We start from the raw sequence: 25891 nt of genomic DNA, 5'->3' as shown, positions 1-25891 counted from the left end.
TGTGTCTGTTATGAGTTCCGGAATATTTTAAAAGCGTCCAATCACAGGCGACAGGGCTGTGGCTTGTTCAGCCAATCATAGCATAACAACAATACACGATTTGCATAATAATCCATTTTGGCTCAGGAGCAAATGCCAGAATACTACGGCACAGGTTGTACCTTCGCTCCAAAATGGCGCTACGGTGATGCTTAGTTGCACCATTATCTTGCGGAATCGCATTACAGCAGTCGTATATTCACGCTTTATAATGCACCTCAGCCATTGGCCCTCTCTAGACACGAGCATTTAGATTGGCAGCAAACGCATCCAATGAGATGATTGCTTCCTGTATCGCCCATCCAATAGTATCGCGTGTTCTCCAGAGCTGCTGACAGACATACACAGTAACATGACAGCAGCTAGCAAACATCTCATCTGCCTGGCTCAACGACGTTATGGTTTCGCTAGCTGTGTGTTTTTGTCCTATTTTTGATTAATTTTCCTCAGTTGCACACATCCACAGCTTAGCATGTGCAACTAGAGCTGTTTAATAAGTAGCCAGATCGTCTGTCACGCTTGAAATATCGAAACCAGCGATTGTTTGGACTTTTCGAGGCCGTGTATTTTATTTTAAAGCCTCTTTTCAACACATTTATTTTTCAACGATCAATCAAGATTTTTTCCTTTTTTATTATACAACATAATATTGCCTACCACCTCGCTGGACAGACATATCAAAATTGACTTCTTTTTTTTAACAACAACAAGGAATTGGGTTTGAACGCTGTTTGTTTTCCAGCCAGCAACCAGCACCAAAGCTCAAAGATTATTTACAAAAAATTATATCACCAGCTGCGCAAATACACTTTTTTTTGTGTAAATTTATACAATCTGGCAATCAGTACCCTCATCAGATCGATCTGACCGAGCTGTCAATCCAGTATATTTTGCCAATTTTTTCCAGACGAATTTTTTTCCAGTCTCTAGTTAGCAACGTTTGCTGTCAGTATCAGAGCCTAAAAATTGACCAAGTGCAGAACTAAAGCTCTTATCTTTTTGACAGCTCATCTATAAAAGTCTTTAGACCTTCCTGAGTGTCACCACTTACATGCTTTCAGGAAGAGTTGCCAGATTTTGCAAACCTGGAAGGTTTTTTGTTGTTGTTGTTCGTATCGTGTTCTCACAATTTTAACATTTAATGTCCAATATCTCGTTTAATATGAACAGGACTAGTTAATTTAGTATTTTTTTTGGCAGCTGAGGGACATTTTTATTCGTTTTTTATCATCCAGCTATTTGGAAACCAGCGTGTTTATTTGTGTTAGATTTTCTTTCTCTTCATTTTTTTCGCACATTTTATCAACAAGACCCCATATCTAAACATTTCCCTCGCTGCCTTGTACAAAAATATTTTGTAAATTCGTCTGACTGGATTTTTTTTTTTTTTTTTTACTCTAAACGCTGGAGGAAGAAGAACCGTGAAGGAACGAAAGGCATCTGCTTGTTTTTTTGTTTTTGTTTTTTCCTCGTTTATTTCTGACCCGGATTGTCGTTTTTTATCGTTGTTTATTGCTTAAAATGACGGCTATTGAGAAACTGCAGATGTTGATCGAAGCAGCTGAATATCTTGATCGAAGAGAAAGAGGTAAAGTGACGTAATACGATATATATGTATGTATATATATGTATTTATGTATACATAAATGTATGCATAATATGCATGCACGCACACATACACATCATGATATTTTGGCATGCAAATTAATCCTGACACTGTTGCTAAGGTGCTTGTTTTCTAAATAGAGAAATGGTGCTTCGACCTATGTATTAGAAATGAATGCATGATATGCAGACGGGGCTTTTTTTTCCCGTTGTTATGATATTTGGGGAAGGGGAAGATCAGGACACCGAGAAGTGTCCACTTCAGCTGTCTGAGACTGCTTGTCTTTCACAGGGGACACTAATGTGTTGTTAACACTCTAGGGATAAAACCCAAGCGTATATGGCATATTTACATATTTTAAATGGTGTTTGATGACATATTTGTGTGCATATGTGGAAGTGAAATGCTTTTTTCAAGCACTGCTGTTGGTTTACAGTGGAGGGTTTCCTGTGCATCCCCCTTCCCCCCTATCTGTTGTGGTTCGGCTGGCTACTGGGTTTACTCCAGTTCAGATGACATCATTGACCCAAAAGCAAGACATTTGTCTAGAATTTGCCCCATTGTGTTTTATATAATAACCGCTTTTCTCCCAGGAACTAAAAAAAATAGTCGATATTTGTAATCAATCGCTTTGATTTTCAGGTAGTCAATGTGCTTTTCGTGGTCTAATGAGCTTCTAAATGTCTCTGTTTGAATCTGCAGAAGCGGAGCACGGCTATGCCTCCATGTTACCCTTCACCAGCAACAAAGAGAGGGATGGCTTGAAACGAAAAATCAAAAGCAAGAAAAATTGCAGCAGCAGGTACTTCCACCTAGTTTCTACGAAAACAAATACGATTTCATTAGCATCATGACGGATCTATTAGTGTGCACTGTATGTACAGTGTGATTGGTCCTTGTGTTTTTCTCCCTCCGGATCCCAACATGAACATGATTCACACACATCACTCGTGAGTGATTTCTAAATTAGACATCATGCACATATCTGCGCCGTGTGTGTGTGCGTGACACAAACACACCCACTGATTCATCTCCGTGCAGATGCAGTCAGAACACGCCGTCCCACGTTCAACATGGAGAGAGACGTACACTCACATGCTGCTCGATTCTCTCCCTGTGACTCTCACCACCCACGTCACACAGTCACAATTTACTCACTCACTACTCGACACCTCAGATTTCCTCAGCATCATCCGATTAGTGGGCCTGGAACTGTCCGTCGCCTGTCAGTGGGTGAAATCAGTTGCCTTCAATTATTTTCAAAGTAGAGCTGATTACTATTTTGCTTAATTAAAATGACTTGTTTACCACCTATTATCAGGCAATGCTGTTTTTATGTTTACATCAGTAGTGAACCATTCTTCAAACTCATGATTGTTAGTTTTGTTATGTTTGTTAGTATTGAATTTGGCAGTAATTGCTCATATCAGCTTAAGGTTAAACTAAAATTACATTTAAAAAGTCATCAAAAGACAGACCAATAGCAGACATGGTCTCAATGAATGCTTTAAAGTCAGCATAAACTCCATTTTCTGAATTTGATCAGACAGAACCTGATCATGTTTAATCAAAATGTCATAACTGGAGCTTCTCTCTGGTGACTCTCTTAGTCCACTTAAACCCCACATGCTTGCCTTCATCTTCCTCCACATTTGAGTGCAACGCCTACATCTCAAAGTCCAATCAACAGATAATCTGGTGGAAAAAAAGACTGTCACTACTTCCATTTCATTGGAGAAACTTGTAAGGAGAGCATCATCAGTATTTCAGCTGTATGTCTAACTCTATTCTCATTATGACGTGAGCCGTGTATCTTAAACTCCACGTTCTAGAGAACATGTTCCGTTACACTATGTTCTAAACTGGTGCAACTTGATAAGGTGACAAGCGATAAATCTTTCATATCAATGAAGGTTTTTGTTCTAAGCGGCTGCAATCATGACAGGAGTTTTTGTTTGGTTTCTATAGAGTGCATTCGTTTTTGGTGGCCTTGTTTCTGGTAGTATTTTTCCCATAGGGATTTTGAAAAAAGCTTTTGTTATAAGCCATGAACCAATAAATAATTCAGGTTGATGGCTTTAACAAAAGCACATACCATTGTTAAACAGTAGGTCTGTTTTTAAAGGAACACCACTTTTTTTGGAAATAGGCTCATTTTCAAACTCCCCTAGAGTTAAACAGTTGAGTTTTACCGTTTTTGAATCCATTCAGCCGATCTCCGGGTCTGGCGGTAGCACTTTTAGCATAGCTTAGCATAGATCATTGATCTGATTAGACCGTTAGCATCTCTCTCAAAAAATGACCAAAGAGTTTTGATATTTTTCCTATTTAAAACTTGACTCTTCTGTAGTTACATCGTGTACCAAGGCCGACAGAAAATGAAAAGTTGCGATTTTCTAGGCCAATATGACTAGGAACTATACTCTCATTCCTGCGTAATAATCAAGGATCTGTGCTGCCGTACCAGCAGGCGCAATGATATTACGAAGTGGCTGAAAATAGTCCCTAGCTCGGTAACTTCCAACGTGACCGGCACTAAGTTTGTAATACAGTTCCTTGATTATTACACAGGAATGAGAGTATAGTTCCTAGTCATACTGGCCTAGAAAATCGCGACTTTTTATTTTCTGTCGGTCTTGGTACACAATGTAACTACAGAAGAGTCACGGTTTTAATAGGAAAAATATCGAAACTCTTTGGTCATTTTTTTGAGAGAGATGCTAACGGTCTAATCAGGTTCAATGATCTATGCTAAGCTATGCTAAAAGTGCTCCCGCCAGACCCGGAGATCGGCTGAATGGATTCGAAAACGGTAAAACTCAACTGTTTAACTCTAGGGGAGTTGGAAAATGAAAAAAGTGGAGTGTTCCTTTAAAGGTTTATACGTTTTTGTTCAAAATCATTTCCACTATATGGAAAATGAATGGGATTTTTCAACACTCTTTCTGTGGTATTGCATTGATTAGCCACAGTGAAATGTCATTGTTCCATATACACAACTGTATGTTAAACATCAAATATGTTATTATTGGCTAGGATGCAGTGTTTCTCTGAATCTGACTGGTCTGATAAAGGTTAGCAGGGCTTTAGGGACAGATCTTTTTACTGTAGCTGATTGACAGCACATGTTGCTGCCATACTCTGCATACTGATTCACAGCCACAAGGTCCCTGCAGGTCAGCAGAGGGTCATAAAAGCTGCTGCTTCTGAATCATGGAGATTAACCATTTTAGGAATATGACCTTGGATAAAAATCTAGTTATTGTGTGACCCTGCTGAAAACAGTCCCCAACTCTAATCTGTGTCTGGATGTTTATGTGGTTTGTAACTGGATATTAAGGCCTAACAAGGGTACCACTGGGTTTGTAGCTATTTATATACACCTTATGGTGCGTACAGAGGAAGTCGTTGTTTAAATGTTGGTTTAGTTTATAAAGAAATCGTAGGAGCTGTCTTTTTAATGTAACAGGTCTCATGTACATTGCAGAGTACAAGTGATCACTCAACGTCTGTTGCCATCACCTTATATTATAACGGGTCAGAAAAATCTTTTACAAAAGTTTTTGAAACATTAAATGCTCAATTTGCATCATCACTCCAGTCTTCATTGTCACATGATCCTTCAGAAATTACTCTAATATGCTGATTTGGTGCTTAAGACACATATATTTATAAATGTTGAAAACAGTTCTTTGGTGAATAGAAAATTAAAAAGAACAATTTGAAATAGAGGTCTTGTTTAACATATAAGTCTCCACTATAACTTTTGATTAATTGAATTAATTTAATGCATCCTTGCTGAATAAAAGTATTGATTTCTTTCACACACACAAAAATCATCTATCTGACCCCAAACAGTAGGCCTATGTAGAGACCATGAAATCAAAATGGACAATTATTATTTATTTATTTTAATAAATTTTTTAAAGAATGCTGTTCATATCATAATGTTTTTTATTCACATGGCCTCGTAATCTTTAATCAAAAACGATAACCTCCCCTCCAAACAACATCTGTTCTCTTCATGACGTGTGTCTCTGCAGAGGGTGGGACTAAATATATCCCAAATGACTTCAATTTAGTTGTCAACGCCCAACTTCCTATAATCCAATAAATTCCAAAGGATGAAATCAAGTTCCGCCCAACATTTGTTCTCATCCCAGAAGCTGTTTCACTCGAATATACGTCACAATAGGGAAGAAAAGACTATCGCAACTTTCATTTAATGCTGACTTTAACCATGTATATAAACAAAATATGGCCAGTTTTTGAGAGGATGACAAAAAGGACTATTGCTAATATTCACCACAACATTTTCTGTTGCTATTAGTATCAAAGCTGTAGTCCTGTTCCACTCTTTGGCACAGCAGTTTAAACAGAATATGGTACCATGATGTGTTTATTTTCCATTAACTGCTATAGATAGGACAATATGTCTTTCATTTCTGGAAATTACATAATGCAATGTAATTTTTTACCCGATTATGCTATACTAAATGTTCCTAATTTCCTAAGCAAATTCATAAACAACAGGTCAAGAGTCAAAAAACCACTTTAATTTTCTTATAATATACATTGCACATCACCACATTTTTCAATGATTCTGAAAGAACTCGTCCGAAGATTCATTCTCTAAATCCCTCCTTTCCGTTAGCCTACTCTGCTCTGATTGGCCAGATGGCCCAGTCTGTTGTGATTGGTCCACCGCTTACAGCGCGTGTCGGAAGCTGAACGCACATCACCATTACTGAATTTCAGCTTCCTAAAGCTCAGAGATTGTACACACTGTAAAGACCGTAACGATGACGTGGATTTGACCAGATCAATCCGAGCGCGAGTCCGATGATGAAACATTGTAAGAACTAGTCATTCAATCCGAACCTCCATCGCAAGGACAACTTGAGCAGAACGTTTCTCAGTGAGACGCTACTCATTTTGAGGTACATTATGAGATGTTGCAACTGTAATTCCTCACCATCAGCATTAACAAGATCAACAAACCGATCAGTATATTTCATATTGTGGTGTACATGCGGGAACTGTATCAATAACAGTGCATACGTTGGCCGAGGACTAACGTGAAGGACAGTTGTAACATTAAAGTTTGCCAAACAAATCTTGCTCCATCCTTTTTCTTTATTCAAAGTAGTAATAACGACAGTCAATCTGCATTAATAGACACAGGTTTAGGTAATAGTGGCCCACAGCTGCTTAGCAGAAGTATTTCAGTAAGACAGTAATAACATTTAGCCAGAAAATTACACAATATAAAAAACAAAACTACATGTCATGAACACCTGGAATAAAATGTATACATCAATAATTATTCATACTTACAGGTTGTGATTCTGAGGAGCAAGCTGGTCCGAATAAACTGGGTACTGACCCATCTTTCAAGAGCAAGCGTTTTGAGAATCCCGCGTTGGAATTTCGAGATCTGAGAAGCAGTAGTCAGTATAATGACGTTTGAGGGCTGGTCAAGTTGTTCGGGTGGACAACGTACAAAATAGACGTGCATTATGCAAACACATCGTCTAGTGACGTAGAACCGTAACGCAGTGGGATTCATATTACGGATTACCGGTACTCGTTTAGGCGGTTCAGAGACGATTCTTTCTTTTGGGAGACAATAACTTTATTTATTGTGCACTTTCAACTTAACAACTTTGTAGAACATTTACATTCATAAACCGCTATATTATACACTGCATGAAAGGGAATATTAGGGGCCATAATAGGGGCACTTTGAGTATAGCAGGTGGTGGAAAGCAAGTGGGTGCAAAATGACCATAATCTGGCTTCTGTCAACTTGAGCATAAAAAAAAAATCAAACTACTATAGCAAGACGTTTTTGTGCACCAAATGCATCAGAAATCATCTGCACTGCCTCAGAATATGCAAGTAACCTACATTCACTACACCAGCACTGGTGTCAATGCATCATGCATGAAGCGCTTTTGCTGTAGAGCACAACCGGTGTTTCTGCGCTGAATAAACTCCTCACTTCTCTCCAACTTGCACGCCTGACTCATTAGATGGCTCTCCCGTCCATTCACCGCTTGAAGGATGGAAAGTCATTCAGTCGCTTGAGCTTTGAGTGTGCATTTGATGACCGAGCTACTGAAAAGCATCTCTGGAATGCCATTTACGTTTGAGTGTGTGTTGTGTAAAACCTTTAATATATGTAGGTCAGGTGGATCTCCCATATAGTGAATCTCCCTTGCAAACCTGCCTTCCCCTCCAGCTTTCCGTGGTTGCGTTTCCTGATGTATCGTGGGGGAAGGGTGGCAGTGTGTGTCCCTGATCTGTGTACGTGTGATAGTGGTGGGCTGGTTCCTCCTCTCCCCTCCCCCTTTTCTCTTCTCCTCGATCCAGGCAACCAGAGCAGCTTGAACACCCCCATTATATATATGACAGAGCTCCTCCTTCCTCTCGCTTACATTCAGATGGTATGTGGGCTAATGCACATAGCAGCAGCCGTGGGTACTCCTCTTGTTCCTGTATGAATGTGTGCACTGGTGCCATATTTCAAGTCCTTTTTGTGTTCATGCACTCTTTGCAGTGCGAATGCAGTGTTATGCCTTTACATAACTGGAATGAACTGGATGTATATGCAGCTAATCGGACCAGATATGTTGTAAGAAACTGCTTGGCCTTTCATGTGTTGGAACAGGTGGTCTGGCAAGTACAGTAGCAACGAGGGGAGTCAACTTGGCGTTACACAGTGAAACGGGCTGTTATGTCACTGGTATCTGTCGATCCCCCTCACTGACCCCACAAAATCCACCTCCCGAGCGAGATGCCAGCCGAGCAGATCAGCTGATCTCTTTGCATGGGTGCGCTAATTTTAGGAAGCTTGTTTATAAATTCAAAGTGCAATTGTGGACCGCAGTCAGGGTAGATGCAGTGTTATTGTCCGTATATCCTTCACAGCTTTGTCAATTTAAATAAGGTGTCTACCCAGACAAAGGCCATAAACAGTCAATTTGATAAGAAGCGTTTTGAAGTTTTCTTTAATTCCTGACACACATTGTACGATATTGGGCTGTCCCAGATGAAAGATGTCCAATCATGGCGGTTTCTGTGGTCGTGGCTCCTAAACGGTGGTTTTACGTCGTACAGTGAGAGAGGTTAAAAGACTGTCTTGCGACCAAAGATCGCCTGCGATTAATTCTCTCACAGTGTCAGAAATTTAACATGATCATCTCACAGTGTGTTTGCTGCTACGATGTACTGACTAGCCATTAAAAATGCAACATGAAATGGCGTATTGATCAACGCGACATGACGCTAAAACTTAAAACTACTTGTAAGTAGACCTCAAGGTCCAATTGCAAAATTGCATGCCAAGTTGGCCTCACTTTTTTCCCTAGCCATGACCGAATCCATATTCTCCTCTTTCGCTTCCTTCTCTTTTTTTTCAGCGCACAACATGCGATTCATCTTGCTCTATTTGTTTACCACTAGCGCATGCTGATGACATTTCATTCTTCTATACTGACTGACTTGCATCATAGCCTACGATTCAATAGTTTTCATCGTCGTACAGTCTACAAACTACATGTCGTACCCAAGTTTATTAGATCCATGTCGTACAGTGTAATTTGTAATGATCTTATAGGATTGCTGAAATCGTAGCAGGCATAAGGGGGTACAGTTATTGTGAGACTCTGACATGAGATGTCTTCTGGAGGTATTTTTAGAGTGAGGGTTACTGTAGAAGGGGTCATAAGGTCAGTTTGAAGGATGGATGAATGAGAGAGAGAGATGATACGATCCTCCTAAGCTCCCATTTCGAGGCCCAGTACTCTTTGCAGGTTCTGGCGTTTGCAGTGAACCCTGACCCATGCTCTAGTGGTCATGTAAGCTCTTGGACAGGTAGCATTCAAAGCTGCAAGGTCCACCTTATACCAGTTCCAGTCCACTAATTTGATTTGGCAAGAGTGTTGAGTTGCTGATAAAATTATAGAAATCCTGCCTTCAAATTTCCTGGGAAGGTTCGGTAACACTTTAGTTTAGGGTCCAATTCTCACTATTAACTAGTTGCTTATTTGCATGCATATTATAGGCCAGGGTATTGGCTGTTTAATAGTACTTATAAAGCACATATTAATGCCTTTTTATGCATTATGACCATATTCTACATCCCTTAAAGGGCACCTATTATGACATTTAAAATGTTCCTAATGTTGTTTAGGGAGTCCCCAACAACAGTTTTACATGCATGCAATGACAAAAAACACTTTTGTTGTCGTATAATATGCATTTATTTTTACCTGATTTGCTCACCGACTCCCAAATGAATCGTTCAACGACTCATTTTTCAAACCCCTCCTTTGCGCGACGCTAATCTGCGTTGATTGGTCAGATGACCCAGCAGTGTTTACAGAGATAATACTTATTGTTTAACACGGAGTACAATGATGCTTTTATCAATTAAATTGTGTTATAATAATTATTATAGTCCACTGCTTTGTAGTTTGTAGTAAAAAACTAAAAATAAGATAAAGCATGTAATGTTATGTTAGCGAGCATAGCCCAGAGTTCATATTGTAAAAGCACAATCAGTCTTTGTTTGCGTTAGCCCGATGCATAAACATAACGTTTTTACAAAAATAAAAAAAATAAAATGTAACGTTAGTTACGTTACTACGAGGTATTATTCTATTCTTTAAGACAACTCAGAAAACAACGACAAACACTTCACATAGGCTATCTCAATACAATTGTCATTGAAGACCTAGAAGCTAAACGGTGCTTACACAACAAACAAAATAATTATTAAGCATGCTACATAAAATATAAAAGCAAAAAATTATTAATAACACTTACAGGTTGTGATACGGAGGAGGAAGCTGATGCAAATACACTTGGAACTGAACCTTCCTTCAATATCAGCCGGCTCGCGAATCCAAGTTTGATTGCATTTAAGTTGGTAAAGCAATCGTCTTGAAAATGGCGCGAGCAAAGCACAAGGCTCGGTATACTTCTGTGGTATAGTTGTATATATGAATTGTAGCCACTTAGTCTTCAAATGCTCCTCCTTGGGCAGATGAAAAAAGTTTGCTTTTGAGTCGCACTTCAGAACACAGCGTCTCGTCGCCCTGATATTTTCCCTCCTGGCTTTGGAGCGCAATAAGTGGGCGTGTCATATTCAAATAACTTAACAAGTTGACGTCATCTAGTCAGAGAAAAAGCTTCGGTCTTCTAACGATTCATAAAAATGACTCAGAGTCGACTCTTACTTTTGAAAGACAATAACTTTATATACGGTGCACTTTCATATTTCAAACTTTGCAGGATGTTTTTGTTCACTTAGATCTATGTTACACACTACATGAAAGGTAAATTTCAAAATTCCATAATAGGTGCCCTTTAATGCTACCCAATACTTAAACTTAACAAGTACCATACTAAATATTAAAAAACAGCAATTAGGAGCTTATTGAGGCAAGTAGGTAATAGTTAATAGTGAGAATTGGACCCTAATCTAAAGTGTGACCGAAGTATGAAAAGTTCATACTTTTCACTTTGGAAATCGTAAGCATAATTATGATGTGATTTGCAAGGTTTTTGTTTTTTGTGCAGGAATTTCTTACATATATCATATTTATTTATTTTTTATTTCCACTACTGTTCTAAACTTTAGGGTCGGTAAGATTTTTTTGGGGGGAGAAATTGCCATTTTTATTCAGTAAGGGGTCATTAAAATTTATCAAAACTTACTTACGAAATTTACAAGTTACAATGAAACAAGACTTTTTCAAATAAATGCTGTTCTTTTGAACTTTCTATTCATCAAATAATCCTGATGATAATAAGAAATGTCACCTGAGCACCAGATTAGCGTGGCTGTTGACAATTCAGCTTCCATCACAGAAATAAATGACATTTTAAAATATATTCAAATAGAAAAGTGATTTTATATTGTAACAATATTTCACAATATAGCCTAACTGTGTTTACAGCTTTTTTTGCTCAAATAATGGCAGCCTTGGTGAGCATAAGTGACTTGTTTCAGAAACATTTAAATACATCTTACCGACATCAAACTTTTGAACAAAAGTGTATTTTTCTCTTTTCCACTTCCCAGCGAAGAAGGAAGCTGTTTAGCAAGACAACAGTAAATTGAAAAGCAAGAGATCTGCATTTATTGAAGTAAAGTCTAATTGGTGTGTTTTGTCATTTTGTGGTGCCATTGAGAATAATGGGAAATGTCATATTTTCAACTGTATGTAAAATGCAAATAATCTAAATTGTAGTCAACATTCACATTTTGAATGGAAAACAAGCTTCCAATGGCATCTATGATGTTGTGGTGGAAATCATTTGCACTAATCTCATGAATTTGACCAGTTTGTCATGACTTTAAGGCAGCAAAAGGAAGATATTGGACTTGTTGTCTATTGAGCTCTTGTTTTTTCCTCATCTTTCTCTCCTCTGCTTTGCCTCTCTTTCACTTCTCTGTTGATCTAGAAATGGCCTCTGTGAAGCGAGCCTTCATTCACATGGTGTGTGAGGACTCTACCCCCCACTGCCGTCTTGTGTCTCAGGCTTGTGTTTCTAGTTACTGTTGCTAAGTGGGGCCAAGAGCCTCTATGTATTTTGCAAACGTAGCGAGAGAGAGAGAGAGACACACACAGAGGACGGAGTACATTTGCGATCAGCAATTAGCATTTTGGCAACTCCTGCATCCACTAAACAAGCCCAGGGGCCCTTAAAATCTTTGAGTTTGTTCCTATATAGCCTTTACACCACGTACACGCACACACACAGAAACCAGTTCACCTTTGTACTGAACATTTAAATCAGCCGTGAGCACAGAACACTCTCTGTGTGCCTTTCAAACCTAAGAACATGGAGGTGATGTTGGAGCCGTAGCCTGTCGATTAGTTCAGAGTCCTCGAATATGAGGATACCATTGTTTTTTTTTGTTTTTTTTACAATTTATATATTTTATGAAAATAAAATCCCCAATGCAATAGTTGGCTTCTAAATTGTCCTTTTGTTAAATTACATTGACAAATTGTAAATTGTTAAAAATCTGTGCAAAATAATTTTTTTTATAGTTGACAGTGTATATAATATTTATATTCTTCTTATAATAATAAATACTTAAACATTTTGATTTAATATTTTAATTAAAAATATATATTTTTAACTAATTAAAAATTTGCTTTAATTTTCTGTTTCATATCCTCTCTCTCACTGCCTCGTTAAAGTAAAGTCCGAATATAAACATATTATAGCAATTTCCTATAGACAACTGCTGATATGATGCTAGGGTGTTGTGGGTGGTTGCCAGGGCATTACTGCATGGTTGCTAGGGTGTTTTGTGTAGTTGCTAGGTGGTTCACATCAAAAGTGCCTTCCCTCAAGTCTCTGTATCATTCCAGTCTGTTGGATTCTTTCACTCATTTTATAGTCCACCAGGCAAAGATTGTGAGTCTGATCATTTAGAAAAGTATTAATGCACCTCTCTTTTACAAACTGCATGATTTGAGGTATGATTCATGTCCGTAGCACAAACAATGTGGTGCAAGTTTCTTTCTAAAATTTAATACCAGGGTTAGGGGTTTCAAATATTCAAAAAAGTCAATTTAGCTCATTAGTTTGATTCCCAGTGAATGCATGAACTGATCAAATACAATGCAATGCAAGTCACTTTAGTTAAAAACGTCTGCCAAATGCATAAGTGTAAATGTTAATAAAAAAGACCAAGTGATTCCTAACATCTCCCTCTTTCTGTCTCTGCAGGTCTACACACAACGAGATGGAGAAGAACAGGTATGTCCATATAACCTTCATGTTATTGTCACAGTTGTTAGCTCTTATCTGTAAGCTTGCAGGATTATACCTCATTACATCCTTACTGATTAGATTAAGATTAAACCTCTGTAATTGAAAGCTAAACGACCAGGGAATGTGACCGAATGCCTCATTTCAGTCTTTTTGGAGCCGTTTCTTTTCACGTGTGTCCACTAGCACCCAGATATTGCTCAGAGATAAGTATAAAGGTCAGTCAATCAGGTGATATATCCATTCAGCTTTGACCCTAGAGGTAAACCCTCAATAAATGGGTGACCTGAAATTTTTAACGCGAAAGATCTCGCTAATGAACCAGGCTTAACGTCTCCAGCGTGATGTGGTTTGGGTAACACGCGCGCACTGAGCTCAGCTTGCCAAACGCCTTGAATAATACATGCCGTCAGGCTTAGCAATGAGCAAAACCAGGGTGTCTGGACTTTGACTTTACACTCCTAACAATGCACACAGCTTAAGTCACACTCCCCTCCCATTCGTGCCTAGGAAAGTGTGTCTCTTTCTGCATACATCAGATCAGACCAAAGCTCTGAGGTCACAGTGCTGCAGACAACTGATCCGCTATTCATTTCTGAAGAGCGGCTTTCATCTACTGTTTAGAAATCCATAGAAGGAAAACGAGGCTCCCCACGTCTCTGCTTTTGTTTCACACTGGCTCAAAATGGAGTATGGGCTGATATTCATAAAGCAACTCAAGTGGGAGTGCATTTGTGATGCAGATTTGAATAAATGGCCAGCATGTCTGATGTGAAACCACAGCACAGCTGTGTTGTGATGATTCATGTGTCCGTGAACCTCTCAGGTTAAAAAATATATATAACAAGGGTAGGACTTTAGCCGAGCAGTTAGCACATGTTATTTAGATATTAAGCCCTGGCACTTGTGCGGACAATGCAAGTTTGAATCTGGCTCTTTCCTGGTTCAATTTTCTCTTACTTTTATTTTATTTCATAATGATTTTCTCCCATCTAAGTACTAACCGGGCCCAACCCTGCAAGATCGGACGAGATCAGGGTGGTGCGGCCGTAAGCTATTATGATTTTCTTTTTTTTTCATATATGTGTGAATTTATTACTATGAATTAATTTGTCATTACATCAAATCCAGTTTGTGATGCTGTAAATAAGCTGAATTAAATTACTTGGATGTTTAGATATGTTGTCTACAAGTAAAGAGTAACTAGAAATAAAACTTATAAATGAAGGCCACAATGTGCTACACTGTAAAAAAAACAAAAAAAAAACTGTGGTTTCCAGAAATTTACCTTAAATACAGTAGCAATATTTTATGTTTTACATATTTAACTTAAATTTACAGTAAAAAAACGTATTCATTAACTGATATAATGTTAGTTTACCAACCTATTGACGTTTTAATATCTGTTTTGTACCTTTGTAATACACTAACAACAACCACCAAAAATAGGTGGGGATGAGAAAGTCAAATGATGAATCAAAGCTCATCACAAGCAGCTTTCCGACAAGCTGAGAAGGTAAATACTAATATATAGAAGGTGCACAGTGTTATTCACACGAACACTAAACACCATCATGGTAACACGACATTAAAAATGCAATAAACATTAATTCAACAACATTAGATGTAACATAAAACCATAATGTGCATAACTGATTTAAAAAAATTAAGAAGAAACAGTTATTTCAATGAAAATACATCAAATGTGAAATGTCATGCAGGGAATTCTGGGAATGTCGAATTATATTATACAACGACTTGTTTTTCACTTCCAAAAACGTTCAATTTAATTGTATTTTACCATAATGTAACTAAATGTACGGTAATATCTATTACAGTTATTTTTTAGTGTATGAATATTTCTGGACAGCTTATGTTGTAACATAGTCAGTTCAACTCCTAAGTCAGTGCTGTGATTGGTTAGCAGATATACATTACTTTTCAAAATGAATACATTAATTCAGCAAGGATGCATTCAAATGATCAAAAGTGACAGTAAAGACATAATGTTACAAAATATTTTTGTTTCAAATAAATGCTGTTCTTTTGGGGGGGGGGGGGGGTTTTCATGGTTTTCACAAAAATATTAAGGCAAAACAACCATTTTCAACATTGATTATAATAATAAGAAATGTTTCTTGAGCATTAAAAGTATTTCTGAAGGATCATGTAATGGCTCCTGAAAATTCAGCTTTTTAATTACAGGAATAAATTACATTTTAAAATATATTCAAATAGAAAAGTTATTTTAAATTGTAATAATATTTCAAAGTAGAACTGTTTTTACTGTATTATTGATCAAATAAATATAGACTTGGTAAGCATAAAAAAATGACCCCAATTTTTTTACCACTATTGTACCAGATCCATTTCATGGGTTAGTGATATACGATATATGATTTCCCTAAATATGAATTTGATTCCTTCTTAATTAAAAATTAAGTGTTTTGTTTTTTGTTGTTGATGTTTTTTACCATTTTTTTCACCCATGTTATTGTCCACCACGTGAAAGTCTCTAAAAGTTGAGCAAAAGTGAAGTTTTGTTTGCACCTGGCCCATAGTTTAGCATTGTGGCATTTGAATTAAAAAAAGCTGTTGTGAAAGTTAAAATCTCACCTGAAATGCCCCTGTCTTATAAAATGTCACACACCTGTATCATGTAAAGCTGTTACAGTTGTCCCAGTGACCTCAATATCACATGGCATGCATTTTCACCCTGCACCAGTTATGGGCTAAACGTCATACACACTCACCCTATAGGCAGAGCGAAAGACTGGGCTTTTTTTTATTGTTTAACAGTGCATGGTTGCCTAAGAGAATATGCAAACAACTGCTGTTAACAATGTTCTTTGGAGCCAATGTCAACAGGAGCCACAATAGCAGACACACACCATCTCAAACATAAGCACAGGTTAAATTCTGTTTGTTCTCAAGATGGACATCGCATACCCGTGGCCTATTTGTCTTGAGAGAGGGTTTAAATCTGTAACCTGAGCTCCAGGCCACCACACATGCATTGGCATGTACCGTTCTCTAGTGGGGTTAATACTATTACTGAGAGGTCAGAAGTCAAAGGCCATTAGTGGAGGGTGATTTATGCTAAGTCAAAGTCATATGGCTCGAATAGATAGAGGCTGACCTGTTTAAAGGATCATGGTAGAACAGATATATGGTGTCCCACAGAACTGGGGTGGTCTTTTTTTTGTATAGGGACACCGCATGCTGTGACTGTGGACTGGGAATATCCTGTTCCATATACAATAACGTTTAAAAACTTGGGGTCGGCGGGTCGCTAAGATTTTTAAAAAATGTTTATGCTCACCAATGCAGTATTTATTTAATCAAAAATGCAGCAAAACATCAATATAGCTGAATTTTCAGCATCATTACTCCAGTCTTCAGTGTCACATGACCCTTCAGAAATCATTCTGATTCCCTTCAGAAATCGGCTGATTTGGTGCTCAAGAAACATTTCTTATTATGCCAATGTTGAAAACCGTTTTTGAAAACACTTAATATTTTTGTGAAATTTTCAGGATTTTTTGATTAACAGAAAGTTCAAAGTTTAATGCTTCCTTGCTAAATAAAAGTATTGATTACTTTAAAAAAAAAAATATATATATATATATATATATCTTAATGACCCTCAAATTTGAAACGGTAGTGTACGATGAGAGAAAACGGTTGAGAAAGAGAAAAATCTGCACGTATTGTGAGTGACCCTGTGACAGCAACACTCATTGTGTGTAAATGGCGGACGGCACACGAAGTCTGTATTTGCTTAACAAACACCAGGCCACTTGGGTTATGTCACCACTTTGGTGGCAAATTCTGAAGTTATATAATAGTATTCCCGACCTTCGGACCACTTCACCTCGCACTGTATGAAAGCGATGAGCTGTGGTGCAAACATTACCCTTTGTCTGGGTGTGTTGTCCAGCGCATGTTTATGTGTACGCGTGTTGTTGGAGAGGCAGGTGTACACACAACCTGTCCTTTGGCATTTTGATATTGCTCTCATTTACCCTGCGTTTCACATTCGTTTTAATAATTGGCATTAAACTGGTCTTGAACTGCAGCAGCAACATTTAAGAGAAACACAATTGGCCACTATTTCATATCTTTTGCCAGATTAATTTTCTGTTTTTAACAGATTTATTTTATTTTCATTCAAATCATTTTTTTGAGATTATTTTATTTTAGTAAATTATAAAAAGCAAGTTATTTAGTTTAGTTAGTTATATTTAATAGTAAATTATTTTAGTAAATATTATAAATATGAATATAATTTTTTTGCAGCAACAGTTATTACATATTATCATGTATTGTATTGTGTATTTCTGTACGGTTGGAACTATACTTTTTTGTAGGTTATAAATCTTGTTGCTACAAGGTCAGAATAGCATTTTAGTTTTTTTCACAGTAATTTGTTTGTGATCACACAATTTGCGTGATCTTCTCAACATTTGCATATGGCAAAATGACACCTTTCATTTTATATCCTCATTTTCTATATTTAAATGATTACATGCTTAACTACAGTAGCTTGGAAAGAGCTGCCCACAGCTAACACGTACACACTTATCTGTTGGCAGAACACGCATTGCTAACATGCAGACGTTCATACGCAGCCGCTGAGCTGCAGCAGTAAAATAGTTGGGTTGTGACCCACGCCTCCACACAAATACAGCAGGAAAGCAAAGCAGTCTGCAGTTTCTGGCAGGTTGCATAACAGGTCATGTGGCCGCTGGCACCTATCATCACCACACCCCAGCAGCTGTGAGTCCCTTTGGCACGCACAAGAGAGGAAGTTAGAGAAGCGTTTGGAGGAATGAACTTAATGATCCTTATTTAAATAACAGGTTTATTTGTTGGATTCGTACCATTAGATGTGAATGACAGAATAAGAATGCATTGATGTTATATTCATTGGCTTATTTACTGGCATCTTAGGCATTTCACATTATTAAAGAGGACCTATTATGCACTTTTTTAAAGTATTAACCTTTTTTTTGTGGGGGGGGGGGGGGGGGTCTACTTGAATAGGTTTTCATGCTTCAATGTTCAAAACACACATTTATTCTCACATATCTTACAGTGTTGCAGCACCTCCCTTCCCAGTCTGTCAGTAACACTCTGTTTAGTTCCTGTCTCTTTGAAGCCCCTCCTTCAGAAAAGCACAATGTGCTCTGATTGGTCGGCTGGACAATTGTGTTTTGATTGGTCAAGCGTTGCAGAAATGTCACATCCCTCACCATAACCGCGAGTTTGAACACGCTACAAACGCATCTCAACCAGGCCTCGCAACCACCCCACCCCTCCTTTTTTTTGTCCATATGCCATGGGCAGGAATTATTTAAATGAAGAATATTGTGACGTGAACATTCCTGGAAGAGAACTCATGACTGCAATCGAGGCGTTTCAGGGAGTTCAGAAACAGTGCTTTCTGATATAGAGAATAACTCCCTTTGTAGTGAACCTTGTGCTTTGCAGACCTTTTTGATACTTAAAAAGCAACATTACACACACTAAAGAAAGTTGAAAATGTAAAAAGCTTAATGGTCCCCCCAAATCTGTATGACTTTTTCTTCTGTGTAACAGATTTTTTTGAAGAATTAGTTTGTGCTTGTTTTTTGCCCCCATGCAGTTTTAATGATCTGGAACTAAAGCTTTCAAGCTTCAAAAATGACATAGAAGTATGATAAAACTAGTCGGTATGAATCATGCACTATGAGTCTTTTGAATTCTTACTATACTATTATGTGAGAAACAAACTGAAAGGTGTTAACTTTGCAGATCGCGGTCACATTCTTCCTATTTTTATGAGTCATGTTGTTGCTACTGCTTATTGAGAGTATTGTAGTTGCACTTTAATGACTAACTCTCTTTCTCTCTTTTCCTCACGTCAACCACCCAGGAGGGCACATTTAAGATTGTGTTTGGAACGCTTGAAATCCCTCGTGCCCTTAGGACCAGACTCAAACAGGCACACAACCCTCAGCCTACTTATGAGGGCTAAGGAACACATTAAGGTATGTGCCAACGTCCCCTTGGCACAGTTTATATTGTTTGGTGGCATGAAAGCAAAAGACGATTCTCAGAAGACCAAAATGCAATGATCTGATATTAAAGCAGCACGTCACAAGAGGCAGTTACTGAGATTTTACCACAGTTAAGTGGTGTTGTCAGGCACGACCCTGAAGTGCTTAAAACGTCCTGTGAGCTTAAACCCCCAAAGCTTAACAGGGTTTTCCTGGGTCAAAAAAGGGTATTTGGTGGTGGTGGACGAACACAGTCATCCACACACACAGAACGAAGTACCCTACCCATGTGAACTGCGAGCACAGTACTGACAATAAATCCAAAATAATGCAAAGAAACTGTTTGTAATATTAACTTAACCTATTTATTCATGAAATAATAAATACTCACTGTCAGGACAGATCATAAAACAAAGTGCTTAGAACTCATTCTTATTTAAAAATCTGTAAATTTATATGTAAAAAAGTAAAAAAAAGTAATAAAATGACCCACATAATAACACATTACATAGAAAAAGTGGCAGATGTATTTGACATACAGTATCATAGTGTTCCATCCATTGCTATGGTTATCGCTGTCAATTAGATTCAATTGTGCCTTTAAATACGGTTGCCAATCCAGAAACTTTGCAATGCTCATCATGTTAATGCATTAACTATTGTTACCCTTATTGTAAAGTGTTACCAACAATTCTTACACACAAAGTAGGTTAGTTCATTACTATATGTTTCTTAGAAGTCTGATGCATGCAGTACCGTTCAAAACTTTTTGGGTCAGTACGATCTGTTGTTTGAAGAAAGTCTTGTGCTCACCGAGGCTGCATTTATTTGATCAAAAATACAGTAACAATAGTTATATTATGCAATCTTTTGTCATTTTAATGTCATTTTTGATCAATTTAATTGCTTTAACTTCTGAATAAAAGTGTTATCTTACTGACCTCAAAAGTTTGAATGGTAGTGTAAATACAGAATTGAACTGATGCGCAGTCACATGTATGTAAATCTGCTGTTTTATAATGGCAGTACTATCCGTTTTACAATAAGACTTGAGCTCATCTGTGTTTTTGCAGAGGTTGGAAGATGGCGAGCGGAAGGCCCAGCACGCTATAGACCACCTGCAACGAGAACAAAGGCATCTGCGCAGACGCCTGGAGCAGCTGGGTGTGGAGCGCACACGCATGGACAGCATGGGCTCCACCATCTCTTCCGACAAATCCGACTCCGACCAAGGTATGTACTCAGTTATGGTCAACAAGAGTCTTTAAGTCTTACACCTTGTTCACACTGTCAGTCCAAATCCAAAAAAAATGTCATATCCGATTGAAATCCGATTATATTCAGCAAGTGTGAACAGCAAAAATGATTTCACATAGCTAGCCTGCATTTCACTTTCTCACGCATATAAAATGTAAACGCGTCAGATGTCGTTGCAGAAACAGGGTTGCGTTGCATTGTTGTTGATGTGCAAGTCGCACCAAAAATTATAATATAATGGAGACATCTCGTGGTCCAGTGATGAGGTGTTTTCACTTATTTTACTGTGACGGAGGCGGCAGCGCAAAATAAAGCCGTGCATGCCAGCCTCCTACATTTCTTCATTAGATTTATTTTATTTTATAGTAGATAGGCCAAAAAAACGTAGATAAACTTAAACAGTCATCTGATGTATCATAGTGTTTTTAGCTAAAGCTAATTCAGATGCAGTAGTCACATCGTCATATTGTTAGGCAACATTTCAAACCAGTCAAACCCGTCCATACCAACACAACGTAATTGCCATAGAAAACATAAACCAACACAGATATTCTGTAAATAGAAAGAGCACCATGGTACACACAAATTGGATCTGAACAGTTGCAATGCACAATGTGGATAATTTAGATCAGAATCCAATTGGATTCACAATCAGAATAATCAGAATTGGGCTGACTGTGAACATCAAACATTATCAGATAACGTGGTTTAGCATGCGTGTTCCAATCCAGCTGATGACTGTTCACACATTTCTCTCCACTACTTTTATGAATAAAACTGACAAAAGTATATTTAAACTAGCACAGCCAGACACATACATTCATGTATGGGTTTTGGTAGCTTAATGATTAAGGATTTGGGCTGGTACACAAACATCACAGTATTTAACCCCAGATAGCAGTAGCCCATGAATTTGATTTGTGAGTCAAACTCTAGTTTGGACCAAAGAATCAATCCAAGTGTGAAAACAATAACCCATCCAAACACAACTCGACCAAAACATATCTTAATACCAGGTTTAAACAGGGCCTAAAAGACTTGCCATATTCTACCTAGAAAAAAAAGATGTATGAGCGGTACACATGACTGTCCCACATAGAGTTATAATCACGTATGTGTTTAAGTATAAAACCACAGCTCTAAAGAATGAAACAAATAAGTAGATATTGCTTATACAAATTTTACAGCATTATTACATTAAAGGGTTAGTTCACCCAAATCACTTTATATGATGAACAGATTTTTTTATTTTTTCCATTTTTGGTTGAACTAACCCTTTAAACATTACATATAAGACTGTAATTTAAGGCATTTTAATATATTTTTCATCACGATTTCATTCTTTGTAGTGGTTAACCAATATGCGATTTTCATTGGCCAGAGCCAATAATCTCAAAATTGCAGAATACTAAATGGTCTGGTTGTTATATGTGCATTTTTTATGACAGATGTAGGCACACCTTATGTTACCTGAGCATGATGAAAAAAGTTGCAATTGCACATCATTACATAATGTCACATGTTCCACCTGCCATATTCTGAAATATTAGGCAAGGTGAGTTTATTTCATACACAATGGTAATTCAAAGTACTTTACGTAACCCTTTTAAGAAACTCTCATTACTAATGCAATAAATGTCCAATAAGGGTTGGCTTAAAGCACGATTTTCTGTGACCTAATCTAAAGTAAAATGTTTTTAAAGGAAATAATAAAAGAGAAGAAATTAAAATATTAGGTTTAATAACAAAGCAAACACGAATGAGAAAATTGGCTTACAGACTACACAGAAAGTCAAACAAATGTGGATGGATGGTGGATGTAAAGCTATAGAACAAACAAGGGAACTGAACTGTTTGCTTTTGCAACATGTCGAAACTTGTACTGCTCATTTAGTACACATTAAAAAGAAGCCGAGAAGTAGAAATTGTATTCCTTTTAATCATTTAAAATCTTGCTTTTATGCATGTCACATTGTCATACATGCATTATTTACCTTGAACACAACAGGGTCAAATAGGTAAGATCCATTCGAGGCTTCTAAGAACGCTTTTAAAAAGATACCCAGAAGCTCTTTCTTGAAAAATGTATTTTAGTGGTAATGCTTCTACCTAGAACCGGTTGTCATCTACAGACTTTCAAGATTCAGGTTCATTTGCGGACACACGGTGGAAGTTTGATGATTACACAGGAAGCTCGCATGGTTTTTCTCAGAATTCAGACAAATAATAATCTTGGGGAGTGTATTTTGTATATGCTGTGGCCTGTCCTAGAAACAGATGGCACATAGATCGACTGTAGCACGCAGCACCACGATGAATGCTTTAACACCTAAATTGGAATGTTGCCATGGAGATAATGGGCCAGATTGACTAAACGTAGCACACTTCAAAATGCACATGAAAATGCTATAACCTTAATAACGATCGATTGAAAAACAAGTCTTAAACGAAATTACAGCTCACACCATGCAATTTTCACGTAATTATAATTTATGCGCATGTGAATCGATTTTTTTAACATCTAAAGGAACAAATGCTGCATAAAACTGGGTGAGTGAGTGTAGGTGTGTGTGTGTGACACAAGCATTATCAAGGAAAGTTTGGCAGATGATGTTAATATGAATGTTAGGCAAACTAAGCAACACCAAGAAAAAACTAGAGCGGTCCCTTTATGTTGGTTTGCACTGTTGACTGCTTCATTGATTATAGCGTGATCAATCTTGTTTGTCTTGTCAAACCACTTGCTTGCAGTGTAGACATACTGTCAGACATCTGTGTTAACATCATCCATCAAATCTTTGTGGTTTGTGTTATTGTCTGAGCAAAATGTCTTGTGTTTTTACCTTTACATTTAGCCTGAAGATGCATAACAACAATTGGTATAATCCATTAACCTATTGATCATTTGAATAAAAAGACAAATTACATTTTCTGTGTTTTACTGGGGAAAAAACATTAACCAATAAATTACTAAATTATGAAAAATAATAAAGAAAAAATTATTTTCTGTATTTTACTGGGGAAAAACCCATCAACCCAATAAATGACTAAATTATGAAAAATAATAAAGAAAACAACAGGTAATTGCTTCTATTAAGTGTATATAATATATAATAAATGTTGATAAATAATATAAATTCTATATTTATAATATAATATACAAAACGTTAATATGAAATGATCTTGTGCTTGGATTGAAATACCTTTTGTGATTTTTATTTTCACAGAAATGCATTTTTTCCAATATTGTGTATTGGAATTCACCATTTGTGCATTCTTTTCATTCAGTATACTGTATATGTAACATGCTAGCACCATCAGTTTTATTAGAGCTTTTGATTCAAATATTTAAATCACAATTAATCCCATAATTTTTCATAGTTTTGTAGATTTTCATAATTTTTCACTACAGACAAAGAAGAAATATATGCCAAACTATCATAAGAATACAAATTATATTATAATATAATATATAATGATAATATAGGTTAAAATAAAATGATCTCTTGCTTGGATTCAACACCTTTGGAAATGCATTTTTTGTATATTGTGATATGTTTTATGAAATTGTATAGTGAAGTCACTTATAGCACATCCCTGTGCATGGTGCATAGACCCGACTTAATGTTAAATTGTGTCGATTTTCATTATTGATTATTATCGATTTTGTTATTGTTGCTGCCATTTGGGAGACACTTTTGCATTTACTTTGAAATTCACAGTATTCTAGCACCATGCTCTACCAGTTTTTATAGGGCATGGTTTTTTTTCGTGATCAGTTGTTTTTTATTGGTTTTACATTTACAAATTACCCAGATTCTTTACATGAAACAGAACAAAAAACTGACTCTCCATGCCTCCAGTCCCCCTAGTCCACTCCAGACCACTGATACTTGCAAAAAATTGCAATCAAAACAAATGACTTAATTATTATTTAATAACATCAAACATCTTTAAATGCAGTTTCATTAGGGCTGTTGATTAATATCTAACCATAATTGTTTTATTCATAAATTTTTTGGTTTCACTGTGTGATGCACTACAGACATAGGAAGAATAAAGAAGGAATATCTGCCAAAGAATCCTACGAATTGTTTTCCTGTGTTTGCTTTGCAGAAGAGGTGGACGTTGACGTGGAAGGCACAGACTATCTGCTGGGAGACCTGGAGTGGAGCACCAGCAGCGTAAGCGACTCGGACGAGCGGGGGAGCTTGCGCAGCAGCTGCAGTGATGAAGGCTATTCCAGTGCCAGTCTCCGTCGCCTCGCCAACCCTCAGGAGAAGAGCCCAGAGCTGGGCTGCAGTCTATAAGAGCACAGATCACCCCGGTTCCTCAGCCACTCTTCTCCAACCACTTCAACCTGAACCTCCAATCACCTTGAGCCGGGTCCTCCTCTAATACTTAAAACGGTGTTGTCTCCTTTGTGACCGAAACAACGAAAAGGTCTTTCCCTTGCTCTGACAAATCCAGTCTAGGTGTGTGTGTGCGAGTCAAGAGGAGGAAGCACGGAGAAAGTATTGGAATTTGGATGTGCCACCCACCAACCAGACCTCGTATATGCAGCACTAACTGGGAGAAAAGGCCGACCCTTCTTAACCAAGCCGCACCAATCAGATCTTCCCACCCATTTGCCTTTGCTCCCACCCCACCATCCCGGAGAGAGGCACACGATTTGGGACATTCCCATTCCCGGAAGACCCTCAAAAGACCCTTAAAGACCTCATAGCCAGATGAAGAATGTGTACCATACCACACCCACTGCCTAGTCACTGTCGCACTCTGGGACAACGCACCCAGGCAGTCTAACGTTCCTTCAATCAAAAACTGAACCGTCCAGACACAGGGCTGGGTCATCTGACCAGTTAGCTAACCAACCAGAGCATGGTATTTTGCACTTAGATGACAACGTCCGAAGGAGTGGCCTTTTTACACTCGTCTGAAGCCAGCTTTACCTCGTCCCGCGTAATAGCCAAGGACCGGATTTGGGAAAGCTGCGAGATCAGAGCAAAAGGGTTACTTCTACCGTACAGGCAAAGATCGCTTCGTGTCAAGAGATGTGCTGTCATGTCGTTTTGTTTTCTAAAACGTCTCTCCGAAGGGACTGCAGCTACTTTAGTGATGTATCAGACGTAGTGTGTTAGCTAGTCTT

At 37.7% G+C, this 25891-nt stretch overlaps 1 protein-coding gene across 1 annotated transcript; it reads left to right on the top strand.

Annotated features, from left to right (window-relative positions):
• Window positions 1-372: 372 nt before the first annotated feature.
• Window positions 373-25891, top strand: mxd1 (MAX dimerization protein 1). The gene is made up of 6 exons (XM_079607496.1): window positions 373-1627; window positions 2348-2447; window positions 13403-13432; window positions 19362-19476; window positions 20559-20718; window positions 24859-25891. Exons 1-6 carry the CDS (start codon window positions 1561-1563, stop codon window positions 25050-25052), a joined length of 666 nt encoding a protein of 221 aa, XP_079463622.1. The 5' UTR covers window positions 373-1560; the 3' UTR covers window positions 25053-25891.

The sequence above is a fragment of the Phoxinus phoxinus genome, assembly GCF_949152265.1.
Source record: "Phoxinus phoxinus genome assembly, chromosome: 3".
Classification (NCBI taxonomy): domain Eukaryota; kingdom Metazoa; phylum Chordata; class Actinopteri; order Cypriniformes; family Leuciscidae; genus Phoxinus; species Phoxinus phoxinus.
Note: the sequence above shows the minus strand (reverse complement) of the source record. Positions and strands in the feature narration are given on the sequence as shown.